At 46.0% G+C, this 25,401-nt stretch overlaps 1 protein-coding gene and 1 long non-coding RNA gene across 4 annotated transcripts in view; one reads left to right on the top strand and one right to left on the bottom strand.

The window, feature by feature from the left end:
• LOC142817761 (uncharacterized) overlaps window positions 1–25,401 on the bottom strand; it is a 190,104-nt gene that overhangs the window by 32,313 nt on the left and 132,390 nt on the right. For both annotated transcript variants that reach the window (XR_012895342.1, XR_012895343.1), the window contains exon 3: window positions 23,681–23,797. This is a non-coding gene — a long non-coding RNA (uncharacterized LOC142817761). The remainder of the gene's footprint in view (window positions 1–23,680; window positions 23,798–25,401) is intronic.
• Window positions 6,577–25,401, top strand: part of LOC119174636 (cell adhesion molecule Dscam1) — a 44,767-nt gene continuing 25,942 nt past the window's right edge. Inside the window, exons 1-5 of one of the 2 annotated variants that reach the window (XM_037425623.2) lie at window positions 6,993–7,491; window positions 7,944–8,213; window positions 8,937–9,062; window positions 11,204–11,374; window positions 14,112–14,259. In XM_037425623.2, the coding sequence (XP_037281520.2) occupies window positions 7,392–7,491; window positions 7,944–8,213; window positions 8,937–9,062; window positions 11,204–11,374; window positions 14,112–14,259 (815 nt within the window). In that variant the 5' untranslated portion in view covers window positions 6,993–7,391. Of the gene's footprint in view, window positions 6,691–6,827; window positions 6,969–6,992; window positions 7,492–7,943; window positions 8,214–8,936; window positions 9,063–11,203; window positions 11,375–14,111; window positions 14,260–25,401 lie in introns of those variants that run through there. The other variant, XM_075895339.1, reaches the window with a different exon arrangement.

Below are 25,401 nucleotides of genomic sequence, written 5' to 3'. Positions count from 1 at the left end.
TGTATTTGCAGACATCACGATGAGACGTTATGTGAGGAACACGTTCATCGTGAAGTAAAATAAATGTCTCAGCTTCACCGGCTTGAATGCTAGCGAGGTGCTCACCTTAGATGTGGTCGACCAGACGCATGGTGAAAGTTGTGAACGCATGATGCGACTTGACTTATCCAGCCACAGAAGGCTGGCACGTTCAGTCTATTCATAACAACATTACGCGCCGGTCGCGCGCATTATAACATTCCAATTGAATATATGGTTCAAAATGCCGATGTTTCTGGCGCTGTTTAAGAAGAGGGCATAAGTTAAAGTAACAATTACCATAAAAGTGAACAAGATCCAGTCATTCACGAAACATGTTAGAGACGGCACTCGCTCAATGAAGATGAATTGTTTGTTGCATGCACCTATTTTGAAAATGCTGCAAGACGCGGACTATCGACTGACATCTTTGTGCGTCTTCATGCGCGCAACACTATGTTCATTATTGTCAACACAGTATTTTCATTTTCAAAAATTACTTAGGCACCACAAAAGCCACAAGAAATGGGAGGGAATGTCTCGTCTTTTGTTCGTCCTACTTAATGAAAGCATACCAACTATCCCTGCTGCTCATTTTGCGGCATTACAATTTCAAAACTTCTTTCTTCGTCAAGTGGTAGAATCTTATAGTTATTCTGCACACAATGATTTCACTTCACTGATGCACGACCAGCCCTTCGCGAAAGACGGACAGTGAAATTAATTGTTTAGCACTACGTAAAATCGTGTCAAAAGAAAGACAGGCCTTTGGTTCCAACCATAATCATTCATACAAGCAATGCATGTAATGGTTACCGGTCTTCGTAATCCCCATACTTACGGTGATACGCATGCGCACAGAAACACCCCTCCCGCCAAATACGTTGTCTTTACAGTGCGTTTTCATTCTAAAGGTCTCTGTAGGAGGAGGTTAGGAAGAGAGGGAGGTGCATTGGGGGAACCCCCCCCCCCTTTTTTTATTAGGAACCCTGCAAACGCCTACGTTTTTCATTACGTACAAACAAACAATGACAGTCCGTTGCATATGCACTAACCAATAGTTGAAAGGATACTAAGTGCTGATGAGCCTTTTTAATACTCGCCACAGCTCCGCCTATGTGGACAAGTGAACCTCGGGACGTGTCCGCCGTAAGTGGCTCGAACGTCACCGTTCAGTGCACGGCGAGCGGATCACCGCCTCCAAAGATAACGTGGACTCGAACCAAAGGTATGCGCGTTCAATATCGGCGAAACTGAAACACGTAAGTAGAATGGCAGATCTCATTTTCGCTAACACCGTCGTTGCAGATGGAGGCTCTGCTACTGTACCAACAGAAAACGGTCGACTCTTGATCCACAACGTCCGCGTGTCCGAAGCCGGCACTTACTTTTGCAGAGCTGATAACGGAGTCGGTTCGGCGATAGAGAAGTCCATTCGAGTCATCATAAGCGGTATACTGTCTCTTTCTTTAGTTGTCGAAACGCATATGATCGCTGACCACCGTGCTTCTCTAATTTGAGAGTCATGTACCGTTACGAGACTTTCAGAGACGCCAGGGGCGTTTGTAACTGGCGCCTACTACACTGCTTTTTTAACAAGAGCAAAGTGGCGTCATCTATGCGTCAAGGCACGTAACAGGACGTACCGTACACATCCGTTATAAGGACACAAATTTGGCGAGATAGTCCGCTGTGTTACCGACATGTGGCGCAGCTTCCCCGTACAAAGCCTACCGCTTGGCTCCGTCCCAGCCACCTCCAAACGCAAAGCTACGCTACATCCGCCATTCGGCCAGTTAAGTCAAATTCTATGGAGAACCAGGCCTCTAGCACGGAGCGAACCTCTCGAAATACCTCACTGTAGACGATGAACCGCTCGAGAAGGACCGTAAGACACAGATGTCCAGCAACGTGCACGCAGTGGCTTATCTTCACGGGTTTTCTGTTGTCAGCAGCAGCAGCAGGTAAGCGCTCTACTGTCACTTTATCGACAGTCGACGTCTGCGGAGAACTTGGATCATGATATTGTAGAAGCTTTTTTCCATTTTCACAGAGCCGCCAAAGGTGAATCCTTTCTCGTTCACCAAGACGCTTTCCGAAGGACAGAGCACAGCGGTGACGTGCACCGTCACGCAGGGTTCCAAACCAGTGCAACTTCAATGGCTCAAAGATGGGCACGAAGTCGTCGGCAGCGTTGCTGTGAAACTGATCAAGCACGAAACAATTGTGGTGCTCTCCATCGAGCCAGTTAAAGTTGCGGATTCTGGAAACTATACCTGTGTGGCTCGGAACAAATACGGATACGATCGCTACACATCAGCACTGCAAGTGAATGGTAAGGAAAAAGTTTTTTTTTTCTTCTTACAAAGGCAGTGGTCCGCCTTGATTAAGGAGGCAGTGAATGTTGTACAATTATGTAAAACAGAAAAATTTACAAAATAATGCTATAAGAAGATGCAGCACTCACCGAAGACGAGAATATCATAGCCTGTATACTTGAAGTCATCCCACAAACAAATGTTATGGATGGGCACAAATGTTGTGATCACTTTCGTTGTATCGGAGTTAAGCACGTTTTCCTCAATTATTTACAAAAGGAGTTCATATATAGTTCAAGCAAAAACAATTATTTGACTGTTGAAAGAGGTAGCGGTATTGCAAGCTGCAATAAGAGAACATCAAAACTTAAGCCATCCATTGCGCGTTTTGCTTCATTGGATCAGCATCATGACAGCTCACCAATGCCCTTAATCTATTTGATTGTTTTCAAATTTTACAATTAGAGTGATCGCAGCATTATTACGGGGTACAAACAAATGCATGCGACATTATGTTCCCCAACGTCTCTGTGATAAGATATCGCTTCACACAATTTGGTTTGTGCGTCTACATCACCATGAAAGAGTACAGATGACTCAGTGGCATGCATTAGACAAGTTTAACACACTGTACACCTTCACCGCTATCATATATTTACTGAAGAATATTCATGACTACCTAAATTTTGGTTTATGATAATGTAAGGCACTTATATGTAATTTTCAGTAGGAGAAATAGGAAGCAATACAATTCAGCAATTAAAAACAAAAGTACTTAAGATTTAAGTCTGCTGTATTCAGATTCAATCATATTTAAGTCTGGTGTAGATTTAATACTGGTGTATTCGAGCGTATTATGAGTGGTGCATTGGCATCTGGACAGTATAGGCGCACTATTTTCAGCAGCTTTTCAAGTGCATATCTTTTCTTTGTTGTTCGCCTGCCAAGTTCGTCCCTGTATTTTTTAAGTGTTTATTGTGCCATCGCTGACATGCACATAGCAGCTAGACGTAGCAACACAGTTCTGAAATAAACTTTGTCACCGATTTAAGACAATAAGTAACCACCGCCATCTAAACATTCTGCCCTTTCCAAGCACTGATTAAAATAAAAAAATCTATAGTGCAGCGTATAACGGCTCGCACAATAAAATCTATTCATGTGTGTTCTAGACGGTGTGAAAGAATAAGGGGGTGTTAAATATACTTTTCTTGCTGTCCTTCCAAAAGCACCGCCAAAATGGGAGTTGGAACCTCAAGACGTCATCCTCAAACGAGGAGAGACCGTGAAGCTTCAGTGCAAAACCATAGGACACCCGCTACCTGACGTGAGGTGGCTTCAAGAAGGTACGTAGGGCACAGGTTTAACGAATCGTTATTTAGTGTTTTTCGCTGTCGAACTTCTACACAATACCGAAAGCTTAAACTAATCACTGAATGAGAAACACACTTCTAGCGCCACTTGGTTCTGTCGAAAACAGTCTTTCGAAAGAAGTCAATGTCGCGTGAGAACCGCAGTAGCCAATCGCAGTATAGTATAGTGCTAATAGCAGTAGCCATACGTTTTGTGCCGCCGTTGAGTCCGCGGTACACCCCATCATTTTTTTTTACGTTCACTTTTGATTTCATAGAAATTTTCGGCATAACAATGCGAGCTTGGTTATGGCATAAACACACATTGTTCTCGTACTTTCGCCAAGTGTCACATTAATAGGAGTAAGACACCGTGTTCATGCAATTCATAGAGTGGTAGTTTGAGTTAAGTATATGTGACTCCCTGACACAGTAACCATTGGACTACGTAAAAACCCTTCATCTCAAAGACGCACACTACTATCGATTCATTCTACCTCGAATTTCTTATCTCTGTTATAACGCAACTTTACTGTATTTGCGACCAGGGCAGTTTGACTTAAGGAATTCCTGTGATTCAAGCGCAACGCCGCTAATTGGTCCACTAACAATATTTTCAGCTAAAAGGTGCGGTAAGCACCACGTCGTAACGACCTCGTTCATCCGCAATTTCGAAATACCGACAGGTGCTGAGTTGAAGAGGCCGTCAGAAGACAGAGCCCAAGTCCTGCAGAACGGAACGCTGGTCATCCGGAACGCCACGAGCGAAGACAGCGGCAAATACTCTTGCCTGGCATCCAACGGAATCGGCGCCGCCTTGACGAAAACCGTTTCCGTGCTCGTCAAGAGTAAGCCCCCCATTCTGATCCTCCAACAGTCGCCACGAATCACCAAATACAACGCGAGCAGCATCAGTGTGCTCTTTGGGTGTTTCTCAAGCTTCAAAGATCCAATTTCAGCACATTTTCGCCGCACCCACCTGCAAACACTTGTTACAGACTGTCAGCGAACTTAGGCCTGCTTCCGCGACGCGGCGCCACAATCCTGTGTCGTGTTACGAGCTATGGGACCGGCACCACAAAAACGCTTCCCAGGGTTCTCGCGTAACGCCGAGATGCGCGCATGGCGAACGGGTGGCGACACGGGAGGGGTACAGAAGGCCCCTTCCTTCTTCTGCCGTGTAGAGCCTTTGTTTTTGCACACTGCTTGCGATGCCGCTACTCACGCAAGCATGGAAAACGGGTCTGCCCGTGACGGACTGCACGGTTTCGCGATGATCTCAGTTACGCGGAACGCGTGAGCACGTCCCGTCGACCGCAACGATGTTCCTGCAACTGCGCCTGCTAGGCCTCTGGACCGTCTTGGCGTCAACGACCATTGCCAGGAAGCAAGGTACGAATGTACGAATTTCAATATACTTCTTCGCACCTCACCATTTTGGATATTTTAGCGACTTCCACCTCCGTATAACTATCGAACTTCAGTTCAGTGAATTCCGACATCTGGCTAAAATGCCTACAGCAACCGTTGCAGTCTCTGACGTTAGCAAGAATCAAGATGTGAGAAAAGTGCCGTGTCAGAAAAGTTAACGAACCATTTGCCCAGCTTTCACATTGCTCGTGTATTTAGATCTACTCATAAAACGCACCGATATCATGGTAATACGATAGATTGATCTTGAATGTTGTTTTTGACGCAAAAGTGCTGAAAGTGGTATACATTCATAGGTTGATCGTGTGATGCGGGCTGTGGGTTTAATGCTAGATGACCTGGAAGGTAAGAAAAAACGATTTTACCCTTGTTCGGTATGTTTTGGCGTTATATTTCAGGCTAAGGGAAAACGTCTCAGCGAGCTTAAAGATTTTGTAATACACACTTTTCAATGGCGTTCAAGCTTTCATGGTACCATCAGGTGTCGAGAGTGACCGGAGGTATGCTGTACAACAATGAACGATTGGTAATCTTGCAAGCCCGCACATAATACAGGGTGAATGAAGAGTACTGTACAAGAAGACCTGCCCTAAGTTGAAGTCTTATTACAGACGCGCCCAAGATCCAGCCGTTCCAATTACCTGGCCGTGTGAAAGCCGGCGACAAAGTGATCGCAACGTGCAACGTTGCTTCGGGAACACCACCTGTCGCATTCTCATGGCATAAAGACGGCAGTGATGTGACCATTTTGTCCAAGGACATCAGCTACGGCAGCAACATCGTGTCTGTGTTGGCTATTCCCTCTGTATCGCTGGGATCGCAAGGCAACTACACCTGTACGGCATCGAACACCTATGGCAGCGACTCGCATACAGTTCAGCTCAAGGTCGACAGTAAGTGAAATGCATCATTCGTCTACTTTTATTGCGTCTCTTAATCCAAGTAATAACACTGAAGCAGCGCTCGTGCACTTGTTTGTATGATATTAAGGAAGGAAGGAAGGAAAATAGAGGGAAAAGAAAGGCAAGGAGGTTAACCAGCCTATAGGCAGCCGGTTTGCTACCCTGCGCATGGGAGAGAGATGGGGGAGATGAAATTACCCACGTATATTATGAGCTCAGATCAAAGCTATGACACCCAGAAGCCGAAAACTTGCAGCAGACGCCTATACCGAGGCCAATATTCTTCTCAGAAAGGCAGAGGGGTAATACAAGGCTTTAAGCTCCACTACAGATATGACCAAATAAATGTCTCTGAACAAATAATAAACATGAGAGAACGAAAGAGAGAGGTGATAATAAAGAATACCTAATGCCATGGTAACGGTCTGTTCAAACCAGCACATCGAAAGTCACTGCTGCTTGCTTCTTTAAATATATATAATTTTATACGCATAGAAAGAAAAAAAATAAAACTCTGAGAACGTTTCATACAATTTTTTTTTTTCGTAGTGCCACCGCTCTGGATTGTCGAACCCACCGATGCGTTCGGAACGGTCGGAGGCATGTTGAACCTGACGTGCGCGGCATCCGGATCACCGGAGCCGACGATCACATGGAAGAGATTATCAGGTGACTGATTGTCCAGCGTTATACAGCCCCTGGTGAAAAATTCACCCCGCAATAGCCATGACTAGTCATACAATTTGCCCGTCAATCATAGCCGCGTCACTTCATTTGCAAATATGTCATACTGTCTCTCCTTGCAGATAAAAACTCACCCGAGACGTGGAATAAGCAAGTCTTATCCCTCTTTCCTCTCACGGAGGCTCACCGGGGCAAATACACGTGCGATGTCAGTAACGACATCGGCGGGCGACTAACCAAAACGATTTCCGTATTCGTCAGAGGTAAGCGTTGACTCAACGAAAACAAATAACCCGCTGCCTCTTTTTCTAAAAAGGAACAACCCAGCAGAGCCACCACAACTCCGTCAACTGGCGCCACACTTTTCCAATTATACACCGGCTGAGTCGGGCCTAGTGTGGCAAAAGGGTCCTCGCGGTTAAAATAACTTCACAGACAATAAACGACAGTCAGTCTACGGCCTCAGTGACGCTGAGATCCGCCATGTGGCGCCAAAAGTCCGTGCGGCGGGCTTTAACAACCCCAAAGCCACGAAGAGATGTCGGCGTTCGTGTGCCGACTTGCCCGAAGAAAACGCGTACCGTGCTCGGATTAACGACGGATTAGCAACCGTCTTGCGTCGCGCCTGAGCTGTACAAATGCGTGTACCCGTGCGGTGAAGCAAACGCACAGGCGAAGCCGTCGTGATGCGACCACAACGCTCGATGATTCCGTGCTGCGCGATGCGAATGGTGTTCATCCTCACTTGGATGCTTTCGGCGCAAAGTGGAGCGACATCGCATCAGGGTAAGCGTCAGTCTATTTTACCTTCCGTATGCTTTAATGCATCAATATATCGGTGTAGTTTACCTGAACATGCAGTCTTTCAAACGAATGATATAGATCCACAGTCACGCTCAACGAGAGTTTTAACACGGTGGCCGTGGTTGAAGGGGCCCCAAGCCTACACTGTAACGCCGGTAAACGTGAAATCGGCTTTGCAAACACCGTTAGTGAAAAAAGTGTATACAAGACTGACTGTCTTCTATGTTGGCGCCACTTTGACCACGGGCAGCCTGTTTCAACTAATATTGGGCGCGACAGTACACAAGATAGACTGTAAACTGAATTAATTTACTACTAGTCACATTCTACAGTATCAGTACCTTTGCAGCTGTTACGGCGGGTCTAAGTTTACGATACTATGGGTTTACGATACTATATCTGGTTAATCGCAGACAAGCATTCATTTGTTCCAGATGCACCAGTGATTCAGCCCTTAGTGTTCCCGTCCGACGTTGTGACGGGAGTGAACACCAGGCTCTTGTGCAACGTGCAAAAAGGAACACGGCCTCTAACGTTCGCGTGGATCAAAGACGGCGCCTCGGTCAGCGACGGTGTGTCGTCGCAGGACGATTTCTCGCTGCTCAGCATAGACCCGGTGACGGCGGAAAGCGCCGGAAATTACACCTGCGTCGTGAGCAACGCAGCGGGCACTGACCGATACACGTCGACGCTGGAAGTGAAGCGTGAGTGGAACTCGAGAGATTTACGAAAGAGCGACGCCGCATGGTCAAAACAGAAGTGTATCATGCCAAAATGATGTTTTCCGCGTAACACTCGTGAAAAACAAGTCTTGCTTATATCGCAGCACAATCCTTCAGCCTAAGATGCACTTTATACTGACTGGACTTATAACATACGTCTCATGAACAAAACAAAATTTAATACGATTTCAAACTAACAAAACCTAATTTCCTGTTTTTATACGTTGAAACGAAGGGAACATTACGATGCACGCCGTAATGAGATACTCTGATGTAACTACGACCGCTTGAGGTTCTTTGAAGTTCGCCTACACTGCTTTCTTTTTTATTTACTCTTTCAACAATGGGGGGGGATATTCTTTTAAAGCAGTAGCAGTGGCCGGAAATTCAACCTGCTATTTCGTTTTTAAAGCATAAGACAATAATCGCCAAACTGCAGGTCTCACTAAGTTGGTCTTATTTTAAGGCGTCCAAGAAAGATACCCGTATTCGTGACAAAGTCCGACATTCATTTAGCCCATACAGTTCACGAAGTGGCTCGTCCACCAGCATATCGGTCAGTGTACAGGTCAAGCGAAATTACTTTCATGCCGTTGTGCTGGTTCGGTAAGCGTAAGAAAAGCAGGCCTTGCACTTCGCGATTCTCGCAGTTTAAGGTAATCTTTTTTTTTTCTCAGTCCCTTTATTTGTATGTGTGCACAACAGAGCCGTCTCAATGGATTGAAGAACCCAGGGATGTTTCGGTTGCCGAAGGCTCCGAGGTTCGGCTCACATGCGCGGCCAGAGGACGGCCCAAGCCCACCATCACATGGAGCCGGTGTGTCTCTGGAGGTGAGGAAATGCGGGAATCATAATTCAATTCCAGCTGATCTCCTCTTTGGCTAGTATACAGGCATGTTACCCGTACCTTTGAAGATTTGAGGGGAAAAAAGACAAGACAGCTTTCCTGCACAACAGAAATTCATGCACGATGCATCCCGTTATCACTGCACTGTACGTAACAATTATATCAAGGACGGTAAGCGCCGCCATTGAGTATGAATTTTAGTTGAACTTGTAAACTGCTTTGAACTTCTGGCAACTCGTCTATCGTGACTAACCTCTTTTTGAACAAGCGTAAAGTAGTGCATTTTCTTTGATGCCGTACGATACCATCGTTCTGTCACTGCTGCCCTCTGGCAAACTTCAATTGCGCAATCTTAATAGCCGCATGATCTTTACTCAAATGCTTCATTCCGCGCAATGCCATCAGAACGAATTATCAATTGAAAAAAAAACTGAAAACATGGCTGTTAGTTCATTGCAAGCTCTGCGTCGGAGCGCTAGCGATATCGAGGCAGCTCTTTAATGGGGGTTCAGTGAACTACACTCATGTCGAACATCAGTAGCCCAGAACAACGCTGCAATAAAAAGTACTTTACGCGAACGCTACTTTGGGTTGTACTCGTTTAGGTCTAAGTAAAGTAATCGGCACCAATCGGCGTGTGAGTCATTTTACTCGGTGCTTCTTTATCTACATTTTGCGTGGATTGTCTACGTTCGGACAGAAGAATATGCAGCGTGAATTTTAGAAAACCAGTTTTGTAGATTGCTCATTCAAAATGACGAAAAGTTGGCCAAGTTGCTTTGAAGTTTGATCGCGAAGAGACATGGAAGAAGGCGACAAAATCATCCAGTCCATTTCGTGGTCCTTGTCACTTCTCGCACAAATTTTCGCAAGATTGCTAAGTACATGGAGAGCATACACGCGTACAGGTAGGAGGGCTTCGCACTACGGCGAGGTGGAAACGAGATAGCGGAAGGAGAAGAGAGCGAGCTCGAAGCGAAGTAGAAAGGGGGGGGGGGGGGGGCATCTGGGAGGGGCTCAACCGGAGTGGGGCATGAGACGAGAGACGCCGGAAGTCGGCCGGTTCCGCACGGTGGCTGCAAGCGTGCAGCTGGTCATCCTTGACCCTGGCTTCTTTCGGCGGGAGCATCGCGCCATGGTCTTCCTCTACTCGGCAAAGCAGTGAAAGTGGCGGAGGGAGGGGGGAGAGAAAGAGAGAGAGACGCGGTAGAGCGTCGCCGCGGGACAGGAAATCACTTGCGCGCCTCCAATGTCGCGGAACGACAGACGCACCTCGGTGCCCTCTCCGCACTTCCTGCCCCGCAGTCATATCGTGAGTGCGTCCGTGAGAGCTCCCGCCAGTCAAGGGAGACACACTCGCATATCTAACCTGCTCGTAGGAAAACGAAGACACCTGTTGGATTTGGTTATCTTGTTATGTCCATCACAGTAGAAAACAGCGTAATATCACGAAAACACGAAAGACCAAGAAATATAGGCATCTATACGTTATATTGCGATGTTTTCCACTATAATTATGCACCTACAAGCTCACATTCATACATATTTAATTGTTATATCCGTACACGGTGCCATTTCGTGCTATATCATGGCAGCAAACCAACGAAGCTGAGTTTTTTTAGAAAAGCGAGTATTTGCGAATTTCAAGAAAAAAATAAAAGGAGAAACAATTATTCCTCTGGATGGTTGAAGCGCCCCACTAAATGTTACAAGAGGGCGCCAAGTATAGCATTGCCTCATCTCGTTGTTTCCAAAGCAGGCTCTCTCTTTTGTTTGAAGGACTTCACGAACTCCCACTAGAGTCCGGAAGCTTGGGCTAGTTGGTATGGCATGACGATTGATTAGAGTGTTTCGCAGCTTCTCTTCGGTATTTAAGATCGTCGTTTCACATTGATAGCAACTACCCGCCACCTGCCAAATTGTCATTATTTCATTGTGCATTTATTTAGCGAGGACATGCTGTCAACACATCTTTTTAACGTGTCACAAAAGGGAGATAACGTTTTGCGTGTACAAAAGAGCCGTACGAAAGCGAGAAGCTTTCCTGCTGCCCTTTTTGATACGCAAGACTTTTAGCGCCACTGGACTCTTGTCTCATCCAACGTGAACCCCTACTTTCCCGCAGGCCAACGCAGCGTAGTCTGCGGTGACTCCGAGACACCGGTGCCCGTCAGGACCAGCAACGGCAGCGTCTCGTTCGCGCACGTCACCAAAAAGGAGGAAGGAAGGTACGCCTGTTTCGTGGACAACGGCGTCGGAAAGCCGCTTAGGAAAGTGATCCGAGTGGCCGTCAACGGTAAGCAGATATCGAACACCAACCGTCTCCTCGCGAAGCCCCAAATAGGGGCAAAACGAAGCCTCTGACCCGAAGCCCCTTTCAGCAACGCGTGGCTCGATGAAGCCGTGCAGCGGTAAAGAGCTTGTGGCATCCTGCTCGTGTGGCAGGTGATTGCTTGCGCCACTACGGTAGTGCGCCATTGCCTTGAGCTGTTGGCACTCACTTTAATAAACGCGTGAAAAGCAGTATACCAGGACATTCCCGAAAAGACAAGATTTACTCAAAGACACGCTTCAAGCGAATGCAGTTATTTTATGATGTTGTTTTTAGGAAACGTCGTCGTTAGTGCCGCAAGCTGTTTCGCTTCGCCTGAAAACTAAAAATAAAAGCCCAGGTTTTCTAACATCAAAATACACTGAGGTAAATACACTGAGGTATTTGCCAGGTTCCACGGATCAAGAACTGATGGGCACTAAATCAGCGTGCTTGCAACACGATAGTCTATGCGCTTTCTGGTACACTTGTGGTACAAACATGTGGATGCAAATTTTCCATTTCGCGAGAGTGTTCGGGCTGTGCACAGAGCACGGCGCATTTTTTGCCCGCGAATCGCTTTCACGCCAGAAATACGTCGTGACTTGTCCTGGGAAAGTACAGCATAAGCAAACGTTATTCGCAGCAGGACAGACGAGAAGTGTATATATTAACCCATTTCGCTGCGCAGGGATGTGGGCTTTGTAGTTCCTAACGCGGTGCTCTAAAGCACGAGGCTATAGCGTGATTGTCAATGTCGTGTGAAAATTTCGCAGTGCTCGTTCGTACCTACGCAGTATGCTCAGTTGAAATAGCATACCGAAGTCCTCAACAGAAAGCTATTTTATGAGCACATATATGTTGCGACAGCTTTGAACTCAACGTGTTGCTGTTGTTGTTGTTGTTGTTGTTGTTGTTGTTGTTGTTGTTGTTGTTGTTGTTGTTGTTGTTGTTGTTGTTGTTGTTGTTGTTGTTGTTGTGTCGGTCCGTCGGTGTGAACGCGCACTCGAATTCTCGCCTTGCGCACTTTTGTATCGCAATGCCTGTTAATGCAATAGCTGCCGACGCAAAACCAACACGCTGAACCCCGAATGCCCATACACCGACCCGGGTGGCTTTGAATCAGCGGCAGGCCAGTCTAGCAGCTTATCCTAAGTAAAATGTGCTACACGATCCGCGTGTAATGTCGCGAATGGCTTTCCTTCGAAGAGCGTATCGCGCAGGCATTTGTTTTTTTTTGTTTTTTGTACATTGAGATCTGCATCGAATAAAGGTTGATACACTATGATGTCCAGAGTCTGTTTTCTTGCCCAGAGCCAGAAAGGAAATCATTTCTTGCGTGGTCTCTGGAACGAGCTTGAACACCAAGAGCTTTTGCTAGAACGAATTAAAAGTCTCGCGTTACATGTGTGCTCCCGTGCTCGCGTGTGTGCTCGCGTTACATGTGTGCTTACGCGATATTTTATGTACAGCACATGCGCGATTTCAGCTGAAATCACGCATATAATATATATGACCATGCTATAATAGATATGACCCTTATATAATAATGACCATGCTGCTTTTGATGCTTTTGTCCCCCCCTCCCTCTTAAGTAAAACCCTGAATAGGGCCTTTAAGGGTGAAATAAATGATCATGATGATGATGATGATGAAATAAACAAAACATCAAGAAAAACAAGACTTTTATTGTAAGTGATGCTGATTGCTGAATCCTGTCGTTGGCCTCGAGACACCTGGTTGCTCGTGAAAAACCTTCGCGTACGCGCGCCTCGCTTAGTTTTCTAAATTATTCGCGATGGACTCCTAGCGCCACACTTCAATAGTAGAGAAAACAAAATCGCAATACCTCATAAATTCGCATGCCTGGTCTATACAGATACTGAGTGCAGCTTAGGACTGATTCGTTCATTCATTCGTTCATTCATTCATTCATTCATTCATTCATTACGTGTACAAAAGTTATTTTAAATACCAAAAACGAGGTTGCCTACATCATGTAAATGACTGTCTCTTTGCACAGTAAGCAGCTCACTGTGCTTGTCAACACCAAGGGAGAAGTCAGAAATCATTTTCAGCCTGGTTATGCCAATGGTTATCACATGTAGTTTTAGACCTATTTAACTTGTTACATCGTGGTTAAGAGTTACAATGTTTAGTACATTATCTAGCAGTGCAGCCTAACTGACTTCGTTTGCGAGATCCCTTGCTTTGGGCGTTCAATGTAACTCGGTACTTTTTTTTTAGTTATGCCAATGCCAGTGGTTATGCCAATGGTGATCCCATGTAGTTTTAGACCTAATTAACTTGTTACGTCGTGGTTAAGAGTTACAATGTTTAGTGCATTATCTAGCAGTGCAGGCTAACTGACTTCGTTTGCGAGATCCCTTGCTTTGGGCGTTCAATGTAACTCGGTACTTTATTTTTTAGTTATGCCAATGCCAGTGGTTATGCCAATGGTGATCCCATGTAGTTTTAGACCTAATTAACTTGTTACGTCGTGGTTAAGAGTTACAATGTTTAGTGCATTATCTAGCAGTGCAGGCTAACTGGCTTCGTTTGCGAGATCCCTTGCTTAGGGCGTTTCATGTAACGCGGTACCTTTTTTTTTTAGTCTTTTCAGCTGCAGCGGAAATGTAAGGCAAAACACTGCGCATCACGACCTGTGGCCACGTGCGCCTTGACTAATCGCGCGATGACTCGCCGCCGCGTGAACTTGCAGTGCCGGCCAAGTTCGCCGAGAAACACAGCGTGGTGACCGCTCGGCGGGGCGAGAACGCGCGTCTCCTGTGCGACGCCCAGGGAGACCAGCCGCTCACGGTCGCCTGGTCCAAGGGCGTCCAGAGGATCGACCGCGGGGGAAACTCGAGGTGAGGGCTCTTCTTATTTTCTTTCCTCTTCTCGCTCCTAGCATTTTACGAGTGCTTCAAATTGATTGCGCAAACAACTTTAGTAAAACGAATTCCGAAACCACAAAGGTATGGCTATGATTAGGTATCAAGACAAGGAAAAAGATGGCGAGAAGGCTTCACTTAGATAAATTAACCAAACAATCGTAAGGTTACACGATTTATTGATTGATTGATTGATGGACTGATTGATTGATATGTGGAGTTTAACGTCCTAAAACAACCATATGATTATGAGAGACGCCGTAGTGGAGGGCTCCGGAAATTTCGACCACCTGGAGTTCTTTAACGTGCACCCAAATCTGAGCACACGGACCTACAATATTTCCGCCTCCATCGGAAATGCAGTCGCCGCAGCCGGGATTCGAACCCGCGACCTGCGGGTCAGCAACCGAGTACCTTAGCCACTAGACCACCGTGACGGGGCGCGTAAGGTTACCTACCCTACACTGGTGGCAAAAAAAAAAATAGGTTACGGAAAGAACATGATAGCGAGCATCGCAAGGAAACATAAGAACGCACAATAGGACTATAATTGGTCAATGGGGACCGGTGTTCCTTATCAAATCTAGCAGTAGAACACCGATTGCTTTTTGTACCATCGATGGACTAATAAAGACGAATTTCCAAACTTTGCGACTATGTTCCCAGGTGTGCAGTGGCAAAGAGTGATACGGAATCTTTTTGACGATGTTCGTTCGGAAAATGATGAGTCGCTCACGCACGTCGAATAATACATCATGTTTTTTTTCTCTCACACGTCGAACGACACGACATAAGACGAATGAAAGATAACGTGCGTATGTTAAGAAATGACCGACGGCAACATAGGGATAAGTTGCGTGCTTGGAGGAGCCTACCGGGATATCAACAAAATCTGCGAGCACGTGATGAAACGGGAGTTACCCCCGACTTGCACGCGGGAGAATAGCGATGTTAAATGCGCAGTACGGCATTCTCACAAATGAAAATTATGAAAGACAGCACTAGCGACGTCAATTATATCACTGTGATTCTAGAGATTAATTATGATCAGCGGCGGTCAACATATCCAGGCTAGGCTTATACCTTGCTCCAACGTTACGTCAGATTCAGTTCTCTTTTGTTTCTAGTCATTATGCTCGCGTGTGTGTGGCACTTTCAGTTGCAAAAGATGCACACAGAGCTCGCTTCGTGCATATCGCCCAGGTGTAAGGTCATCAACGTTATCCAAATAATGTCGCTCACGGGTCGAATTAATAAAGTGCTGACTACAACTGTTTGTCATCTATAGCTAGACACTCACGAATGCGAGCTACAGCTTCTAGGCGAATAACCAAGCACGCGTTGCGCTTTTCTCATTAGCATTACAACACTGAAAAGATGTAAATGAAGCTGATTTCCATACAGATACAAGAGCACTTCACAGCATTTAGACCGTGCAGCCCGACAGAAAGGGCTAACTCAACCTCAGTTTAAACGTCAGAAGTTTCATTACTACCTTAGTTATATAGATGAAACGCACGCACGCACATAAAAGATAGGGACAGAGAGAGAAATAGAGACAAGCATTAAAACACCAGCCCATATTGCTTTTAGGCTTGATTTACTCGTTATATAATTACAGAACCAAAACTATTATACACTGGCTAGAAATTTCCATTTGCGTGCACTAGGCACGCCTATACGACGGCGTATACTGCTCGAACGTGAGGCTTAAATATATGTTAGAGCTGTACGAACAAAATAGTGGAGGCGCTGATAGATTGGCTTCTATATATATCCATCATTGATTCGCTAATAAAGCGGGCAGTAGGTGGGAACATCCATCAAATAGTGCCTTGGCATACAGACAGCTTACGGAAGTTCGCGTTCCCCGATCGAACCGCGTGGAAGACGCCTGTGCCGGAAGCATAGCGTGGGGAGAGTATTTAATTGGGTTAATCGAATAATTAAATCACGTAGCGCGCACGGCACGTTCGATCCACGTTCGGAGCCCGCGGAAGAGCTTCATGCGCAAAAAAAAAAATTGCATTTTCATACAGACTTGTGCACGCAGTGAAGACGGTGCAGTGTGGAACGCTAAGACAGAGAAAAGTAAGAAAAGTTACAAAAAGAAAAAAACGTTTCAGTTTGCGCCACTAGCCATTAATTGCAACCTGCACGATCATTAGGTTGGAGTTCGCGTAATCCAACGATTAACGCCGCCTACTCGCAATCTCGCGTGATAACAAACAATACACATCTGCATCGGCAGAAAAAAAATTACTGTGGTCATCCTTTTCAAGTGAGAAACAGACAGGTCGTGCAATATATACGGCGAACAAGGCGACAGGCCTTCACTTTACATACATCCCCTTGCCGTCCGGCGACCACACATTGTATAGGCATTCAAGGGCCACCAAAAAGAGCGTAACAATTTTTCTTGCTTTTTTAAATTCTATTATTCATTTTGCATAAAAACAGGACACCATGTCCGGCAGTAAATGCGGGGAGTACCATGACGGGGTGTATGTGTGCACCCGAGAGCCAATATAATGGAACGGAAGAGTAGGTCAGCGGCGAAACGCGAACCATCTGGTCCGCGCAAACAAATAAACGGCGACCGCGTGCGCCTCGCATCCATTATGGAAGCATCAATGTCCACACACAAGATACATTTATTGTTGTGACCCAGAAACGCAACGACGCCCCATGTTTATAACGAAAGAATACCCAGAAATGGGGGCGGCCGAAAAGAAGGTTTATACGATTGGTTGGCTGCCATATATCTACAGCGAGAATAGCACGCAGAAACAGGATAATTATTGAACAGTTGCGTAATCGAACGCTATATGTATGTACGTCATCATGCTTGTGGTACGCTGCTGCGTAAGGAAGAAAAAATAACCAGCAGCGCGTCACAAGCGTAAAAACGTATACCAACTAGCCCCCATTGCCGGCTTATTACTTTGTACGTCATTATACGATGTTGTAAATCATTAACGAGAACATTCTCTTCCAACGAGCGTTAATTCTTCTTCAGAGTGTATGGTACATGCGAGAAAATTAACCAAGAAAAAACTCTACACAAAGCAAGCATGGCAAAAATTCTGTGAAGAAACCATTACACGAACGCACCATTGGACTTATTTGGTGTATCCACGCGTTACACTTCTGTACATTCACCAGGATCACTTTCCGTAGAGGGTGTTTTTCATGCGCACTCACAGCACATGGACAAGACTCTAGTCCGTGCCTGCTTTGTCCCTGTGTTTTGAATGCGCGTCATAGTTATTTTCCAAGTATGAACCGCCCAGCAGCAAGGGTTACGGCTTTCGGCCTAGCTAAGATCCCTATTCTAATGAAGGTTTTGCCGTTCAAGTACGGGATACTTAACAGTACATACTAATTGAAGCGTTCCTCGAAATAAAAAGAAATAGCGAATGTCTTTTTGATCACTACTACATGTCAGCAGTAAGCCTTTCGGTGGGGTTTACAATAGCACAACTTCGTTGATACGTTCACGTCTCATACGAATTCCCAGTGCGAACGTTGCGAAAATTGTTACCAAGCGAAGCTGCACGATGTTTTAACGAATCAACATTGTAGGGTTTTTTCCGGATAGCACTTTTTCTGCGTTTTTTTTTTTTCAGAAACGTACGAACTAGACTCTTTTGTATAGGTGCATTAGCGCATGAATAGTTTGCGGAAAAGTTTGCGGCACTCTCTCAGCAGTCAAAACAAAGGCGTGTGTACGAGCGCGATAAAGTCGGGCGAAGTCACGGAAAATACCGATGTCACGAAAGCGAAGCATGCACTAACAACGAGCCAGCTACACACACAAAATTTCTTATTACATATGTTTTTGTGAATCACTTTCCATTTACACACCTCGCCGCAATACTCCACACGCGGCGTCTTTCAAATATAGCCTCACGATTTTCACAATCAGCGTCGACCGCCAACAAAGCTCACACACAAATTACACGCGCAAAGCCTTCCAGCCACCGCTCGCACGTAGATGAACATGAAGGTGACAGTGAGTTGCGTTCTATCAAATAATAATGTTCAGCATCTCAAAGCGGCGCCAGGATTAAATATGTAATTATGTATGGCTCCCGGTGATATTTTATTACGTAGCTTTGCGAACACTGCTTTAAGCTAAGTACACTAGCATTCAAGCACTCCGCCTTCATAGCAGCGGGTAACAGTATTACGCACGCCACACGGAAGCTACGCGCGAACACATTTCCCCAAATATTTATTCCCGTTTTAGTTTAAGCCCGCGTAAAGGCGCACGTCGTCATTCGCATGAGATGCTGAAATCGAAGCACGCGTGAGTATACTGGGCAACTCAATCATGACCTAAGATTGAACTATGACGTTACTGTTAACAGCAGAAAGAGAAGACTGTCGAACACTGTACGATATTTATCAACAATTAGCAAGAGCCAGCCTATAGCAGCGGACATTTAGCTAAGATTAACCATTTAATCATTCATAATTAGGGAACACTGGACATTTGGCATCATACAACCAACACCAGCCAACAATTACTTATATAGTAAACCAATGGTAATAGTATGCAAGTTTACATAGTACTAGCTGCATTTGGTCGGAAATGCTATTCGTTACACAATGCGGCTGAAAGAGCCCCAGAAAGGCGCTGTCTTCAATAGCATATCCAAAGAAAATTCGTAACAGCGCAGTGTCTGAAAAAAAAAAAACCAAGGCGAGGCGAGCGACACTCCCGAAAAAGATGTGAAGGTTAAGGAGTGGCCCCGTTATATGGCACAACGAGCGGGAGGATCGGCCGCGGGCGCCAGTGGCAGTGCTGGCGAGGCAAGCAGCAGAGTACGAGGCGAGCCACGCCACACAACACCACACCAGGCGGGGGGAGGTGAAGAACGCCGCCAGCCGAACGGGGCCACCAGGCCCACAGCCGGAGACGCGATCAATATTATTCTCCGGCTCTCTTCCGCGCGCGTCTTCCCTCTCCCATACCCTTTCCCCTCTACATTCTCTCAAACGTCCTATCCCGCTCCCCATACCGCAGTAGTCTGGACAGCGGGGCGCGCTCAGGGAAACATGACGTCATCTATTTGGGAGCAACGAACCTGCATCTCCTTTCGTAAGGAAGGGAGGGGGCACCTGGCAGCACTCCCGCGAGCGCTCGGTGTGTGTGTGTGTGTGTGTGTGTGTGCGTGCGCGTGTGGTGTGTGTGTGTGTGTGTGTGCGTGTGCGTGCGTGCGTGTGTGTGTGTGTGTGTGTGTGTGTGTGTGTGTGTTGACCAGTGATGCAGCGAGGTTGGGACTCTCTCTTCCCACACACCCTTCTCACCCACTTTTTCTTTCTCCATCTGCGTTCAGAGACAGCTGGGACGTGTGACATGGACAGGTTTCATTTGACTCGTCTGATTAGGTCTAATTGGGGAGGATATGTTTGTGCAGCGCTTTCCCTCGAACCTTGGCTTTCAGACAGTGGGATCTTCCTTTACGAACACAATAGCCTCCACGTCGAGGAGGAACAGCCTGTGTATGACGAAGAAAATGCAGTGGATACACTGTTTTGTTTTGTTACAATGCAATATTACCGGTGGTAAATAAATGTAATTGTGTAATAACAGCACCTCGTCAGATCAAACACCGACCTCATTCAAATAATTTAGTTTCGACAAGCCTTTTTGCACTCCGACAACTGGTTATTTTTTTTGTTTTATCTTGATGAGCAATTATCGTGAATTTCTAGAGCCCTCTGCTGCTGGTAAAGACCGTTTGGGTAGAGAAATAATATATGTGCATTTCGAGTAAACACCCTACTCATGAAAATGTGCCTTTTACCTTCGAAAAAGTTGTAGACTAAATCAAGATGGCGCAGCGAGATATCCGTAGATGATAGCCTCATTGCCGTAACTGCTCCACCGCTCCTTTTTTATCTAGGTAACCCAGAACAATTCACAATTCACTGGTTCTGCTTTTATAGCTTGCGGTTCGGCATGCGTGACTCGTCCGTCAGTTGTCTTTTTATCGAAGGAAAAGAAATTTCGCTATATTTTGCAGCGCCCTTCAAAATCCCTCGTTCGTAAATTTGTGCATTTTAAAACATGGCGCTCCTTGAACTTCTATACCGTCAAGCTTGCCCCCCCCCCCCTAGCCGCCCCCACCATCTCCTCATTCCGCTCCTCGCAGATTTTGTTAATGATGTTGAACTGAACACACTGAGGATACACTGTGCATGTACATACAACGCCACCACTTACTCGCTAGTCAAGTTTCTGTAGAGCCATACATGCCAATGTGCCTATAGAGACGTTTACCTGCTCCAAGGATTCACATTTACGAAGGTGAAGTATCCGGACTGAGCCTTAGCAAGTTGCAAGCGGTCTTAGTTAGCACCCCTCTCAACAACACCCGCGCATCAGAGAATATCAGCTCGGTGCCTGCAGCGGCAAAATCCACGCGCGAACAATGAATGTGGCGCCGACAGCGTGCAAATATAGTACGCAGCCCCGATCTATTTAGGGATCGAGAAACCGCTGGAGGCCCGACTTTCGGGTGGCCATACTGGAAGACATTATGCGTCGTTTGAGCTGGGCGATCCTTGCCGAGCATCGTAAACGCACGGCCCAAACTGAGCACAAAAATTCTATCTAGTTGAAATATATCCCTAACGCACCACTCGAGTGACCTGCTTTACCCGACCACCGAATGATGCGCAAGCAGTCATCACGGGCAAATAATTAAATGAAAAACCGAATCGGAAATGAGCGTGATTACAATCAGTAGGCAGGCAGTCAGAAGCGTCTTAATTAAAATGACTGCGTAATTAGCTATCCAGAGCTCAGCCATCTTTTTCTGTTTTTTAACTCTACGAAGTGCGCTTAGGTGGCACAGTGGTTGTGGTTATCGGCTGTTGACTCGAAAATCGCGGGTCTGATTGCGGCCACGGCAGTCGCTTATCGGTGAAGGAGAAATGTAGAGTCCCGTGTACTATACGGCGTGCATAAATCATGCCTTCGTGTAAGCATTTTGAACCACTTAATAATATCAATTATTATTATTATTATTATTATTATTATTATTATTATTATTATTACGACTCTACTGAAAGTGAATTCATAGATAATAGGCAATTAACTCGTTTAGATATTGCCTACACAAAACTCTTTCTTGCTTTTTTTTCCCGTAAACCGTTTCACTCGAGTTCGAAAAATTTTATATGCAAAATCTCCATAAGCACATCCACGTAACTCCTGAGCGTTCCTTTCAGTGCTATGGATTATAAATTATAACGTAAGTGCGCACTATTCATGCACTTCACCCTCTTTATCTCTCCCCATCCATCATCGCCACTTCAAGCAGTCGTCGTGGCGGTTTAGGTAAAGGGAGGATAAAGAAAAGACTTCGGACCTGAACGTTGCTACACAAGTGGTGGACTACACGCTGACCGGTCTGCTCTTTCTTGCATACTGTATCGACAGGTGGACTATCACTGATGTCAGAAACAGGACGATTGCATTTAGTATGCGCATTTTGTCAGTATGAGAAGAACGTAACGAAAGCCTCGCAAACTCGCTGCTCCCTCGAAAAATTGTTGAACCTGGCGTAACTTCGCGCACAAACAGTCAGACTTCAATACGGACCACTGATGCCACGAACTGTACACACATCGCTCCGTGCATTTCGTTAAGTACCACTTGAAGGGCGAGCGATGCACCAAGGTGTATACCAGTTTCAAATGCAAACATAAAGAACAAAAACATATATTAAGAACTCGAATAGACGTAGCGCACGCGAATAAGCACGGAGGTCGCGCAAGAACAACACACTGTAGCGTGACTAATGTGCTCGCCGAGCGACACTGAAGGCGAGTCGCTCGTTCCAGACCACCACGGACGAGCAAGACGAGCGGTTCCCACGTTTCGTCACGCGCTCCGAGAATGGAAGGGCCGCGTACACGAGACACGTGGTAAATAAATAACACACAAGAATATACGCCGCACCGACGTTATACATACATACACGTACATACGTAAACCTCGGCGAGCATTCCATGTTTATCATCCGCGCGTTTACACGAAAAACGGGTATACACACACTTCCTCTCGCCGTAATTCGTTGACCCACTCATACGTCTCGCCTAAAGCTTTGTGTGTGTGTGTGTGTGTGTGTGTGTGTGTGTGTGTGTGTGTGTGTGTGTGTGTGTGTGTGTGTGTGTGTGTGTGTGTGTGTGTATTCCACGGTTTGCTTACAGCTAGTTTTGCTCATTTTTGTCATTACTTTTCTTTTCTCATGTACATATATACGATGCCCCCAACATCTCCATCGCCCAAGGTCTTGTTCCTAAATGTCCACCTTCACCGTTCAGTTTGTGTTCCTCTACAATTTTTTTTTTTTCTTCGCTCTTTTATTACTTACCAACCCGGTCAAAAAAAGATTAATGAAAAAAAATTTAGTATTGTGAAAATGCGCGTCCAGGCGTGCCGAGGCCGCGCAATTACCCGGCCACTCTGGGAGTCAGCCGAGCGGTCATTCGTGAAGTCACACCAAGCGCGACGAGATTTTTCATTTTATTTTTCTTCGTTTTGGGTCTCTTCCACAGTTTCACCATCTCCTTGTACTCCGCGCGTCTGCGACAGCCGCGGGAACCTCCGTTTCTCGCGTTTAAGCTCGACAGCCTTTCTTTTTTTTAAGCGGGGCAAACAAAGGAGTGTTTGCGAAGCAGTCTATCGGAATTAACCGGTCAGGAAGGCGATCGATCTTCGGCAGCAACGCTTTCACCCATTCATTCTTCAGCACCAAAATGGCCGAAAATTCAAGCAGCGCAGCGGAGCTTTTAGTGTGAGGTAATTGAAGGAGCTTTAGGTGTGATGTAACCTAAATAAGGCTATACAAGGAAAAGTTTTCTTACCCCGGTTAAAATGTCCCTAGCTTATAGTTGTCTTTGCTGTTGTATATGGCGTCGTGCGTACGAAAGCAAGTTTTTCATTTACGATGCGCATGCATTTATGGTACCAGGCCGGCTAAACGCTTAGTTGTCACAATGATTCGTCACTTGCTTCCGTACGCACAACGTCATACATACAACAGCAAAGACACAAACGACCGAAACTGGTCGTGCTACGTGAAGTATTTGTCGCGTGCAAAACGATACCTACATGCATTTCTGCCTGCTTTACTCGAGCTACCAAATGGTGTTTTTTGTTTTGTTTTTTTTCGTTTTTAACATTCACGGGAGACGGCGGAGGTAGGCGCGGTGTCTTCCGCAGGCAGATACACAGCCAGCTGTCGTTGCATAACGGAAAGTGCCAAAAAAGTGACTAACAAGAGAGCAAGTAAATGGTATAATGGAGGTGAGAGAGAGATAAAGACCAATGACCTTACCCGGCCATTCTTTCGGCATCATAAGAAGAACGACGTACCTGGGAAAGCTGAGTGCTGATTGATTCACTCCGGCGCACCACCTATACACAGCGAATGCTGAGGAGTCCCGAGGTTAGGCACCATCTGGCCGCGCAACCATGTCTTTCAGAACACTCCTGCACACACAAAAATTATTATTATTAACAAATTAAAATTGATAATAGGTAATTAATTGATATCCACACCTTCTAGTTCATTGTTGCAAAAAAAAATGTTTCCATAAAACTGTCGTAGCAGAGATGAAAAGACCCCTAGGGTCCTTTATGGGTTCAACTAAGACGACTCCAAGGCGAAGGACATCGTCTTTTTCGTTTAGGGACAAAGTTCTTTAGGGGTCTACCTTTGTCCGGCGATTTACTGGCGACCACACTCGAATCACAACACGTGCTACACATCTGCGAAAAAAAAACCACCTGCACCGCCCCTCCAAACGACTGTCCGTAAGTCCGTGCGTCCGTACATGCATCGGTTCACCTGTCCGTTTATCCGTCCACACGTGCGTCCATCCTATATACACGTTAGTTGATTGATTTGTGGGGTTCAACGTCCCAAAACCACCATATGATTATGAGAGACGCCGTAGTGGAGGGCTCCGGAAATTTCGACCAGCTGGGGTTCTTTAACGTGCATCCAAATCTGAGCAAACGGGCCTACAACATTTCCGCCTTCATCGGAAATGCAGCCGCCGCAGCCGAAATTCGATCCCGCGACCTGCGGGTCAGCAGCCGAGTACCTTAGCCACTAGACCACCACGGCGGGGTTCCTCTATACACGTCGGTGGCTTCAATGTAGTCGGTATCGACCTTAAAACCGAGCTTCGCCCACTCGTCATCATTCACCTCGTGGAGAAGCGTGGATGTTTTTTTGTTGTTGTTTTTTTCGTCACAGTCTACGTACTGATCCTCCGCTGCCTCACTCCGATCTATTTTTTCACTGAACGCGGTTTTTCCCATCCTCCATGATCGGAGGCATTGCAAGATTTCCGCGCCTGCCCTGCCTGTGCATTGCCTCCGTGATCGAGCCACCTTTGAGCAAGCGACGATGTCACACAATGACGTCCTCATGTGGGACCACGTTATGCAATCATTACGGCGTCATCACGACACGAGACGTCATGACAATGTCGTGGATTCCGGTGTGGTCTGTGTTGTCATGACGACGTCATATGGTGACGTCATCACTCGTCTGTGCACCGTCGACACACAAGGTCAGTTCTCACGTTTGAGGAGGCATTTAGGGATATCGCCTATTTAAATGATAGAAGGTTGCCCAAGTCGGTCATTGCGCCTCTACGGCTGCAGCAGCTTCCAGAAACAAGCAGGTAGCAAAGCTTACCAAAGGCGCGAGTTTGTTGAACACAATATACAATTGTGTCAACGTTATTAAGTGTGTGTAACGTCAATATGAAAACAAAGTGTTGCGAAACAAACTATATGAGCAATCTCACGTCTTGCGAATGAAAAAAAGTGGGCGAAGAAGTCTTCCAGACATTTATTGTCGTAGGCGTCATCATCACGAGCGGTAACTAATCGTTATTTGACTGGAGGTCAAAGGACACTCGCAAACATCTCAAGTAACGCGAGGTCCGCGTAGTTTCAAACCAATCTTCACGTTATGCCTAACTCCTCATCTTCAAGCTCAACCATTTTTCTTTTTCGACGATTCGAATGTGTAGCAAAGACTTTGCGAGCTTCATAACACCGATTAAGAGGGCGACACA

This window comes from Rhipicephalus microplus, chromosome 5, assembly GCF_043290135.1.
Source record: "Rhipicephalus microplus isolate Deutch F79 chromosome 5, USDA_Rmic, whole genome shotgun sequence".
NCBI lineage: Eukaryota > Metazoa > Arthropoda > Arachnida > Ixodida > Ixodidae > Rhipicephalus > Rhipicephalus microplus.
This window is presented reverse-complemented; position numbering and strand designations above follow the sequence as displayed.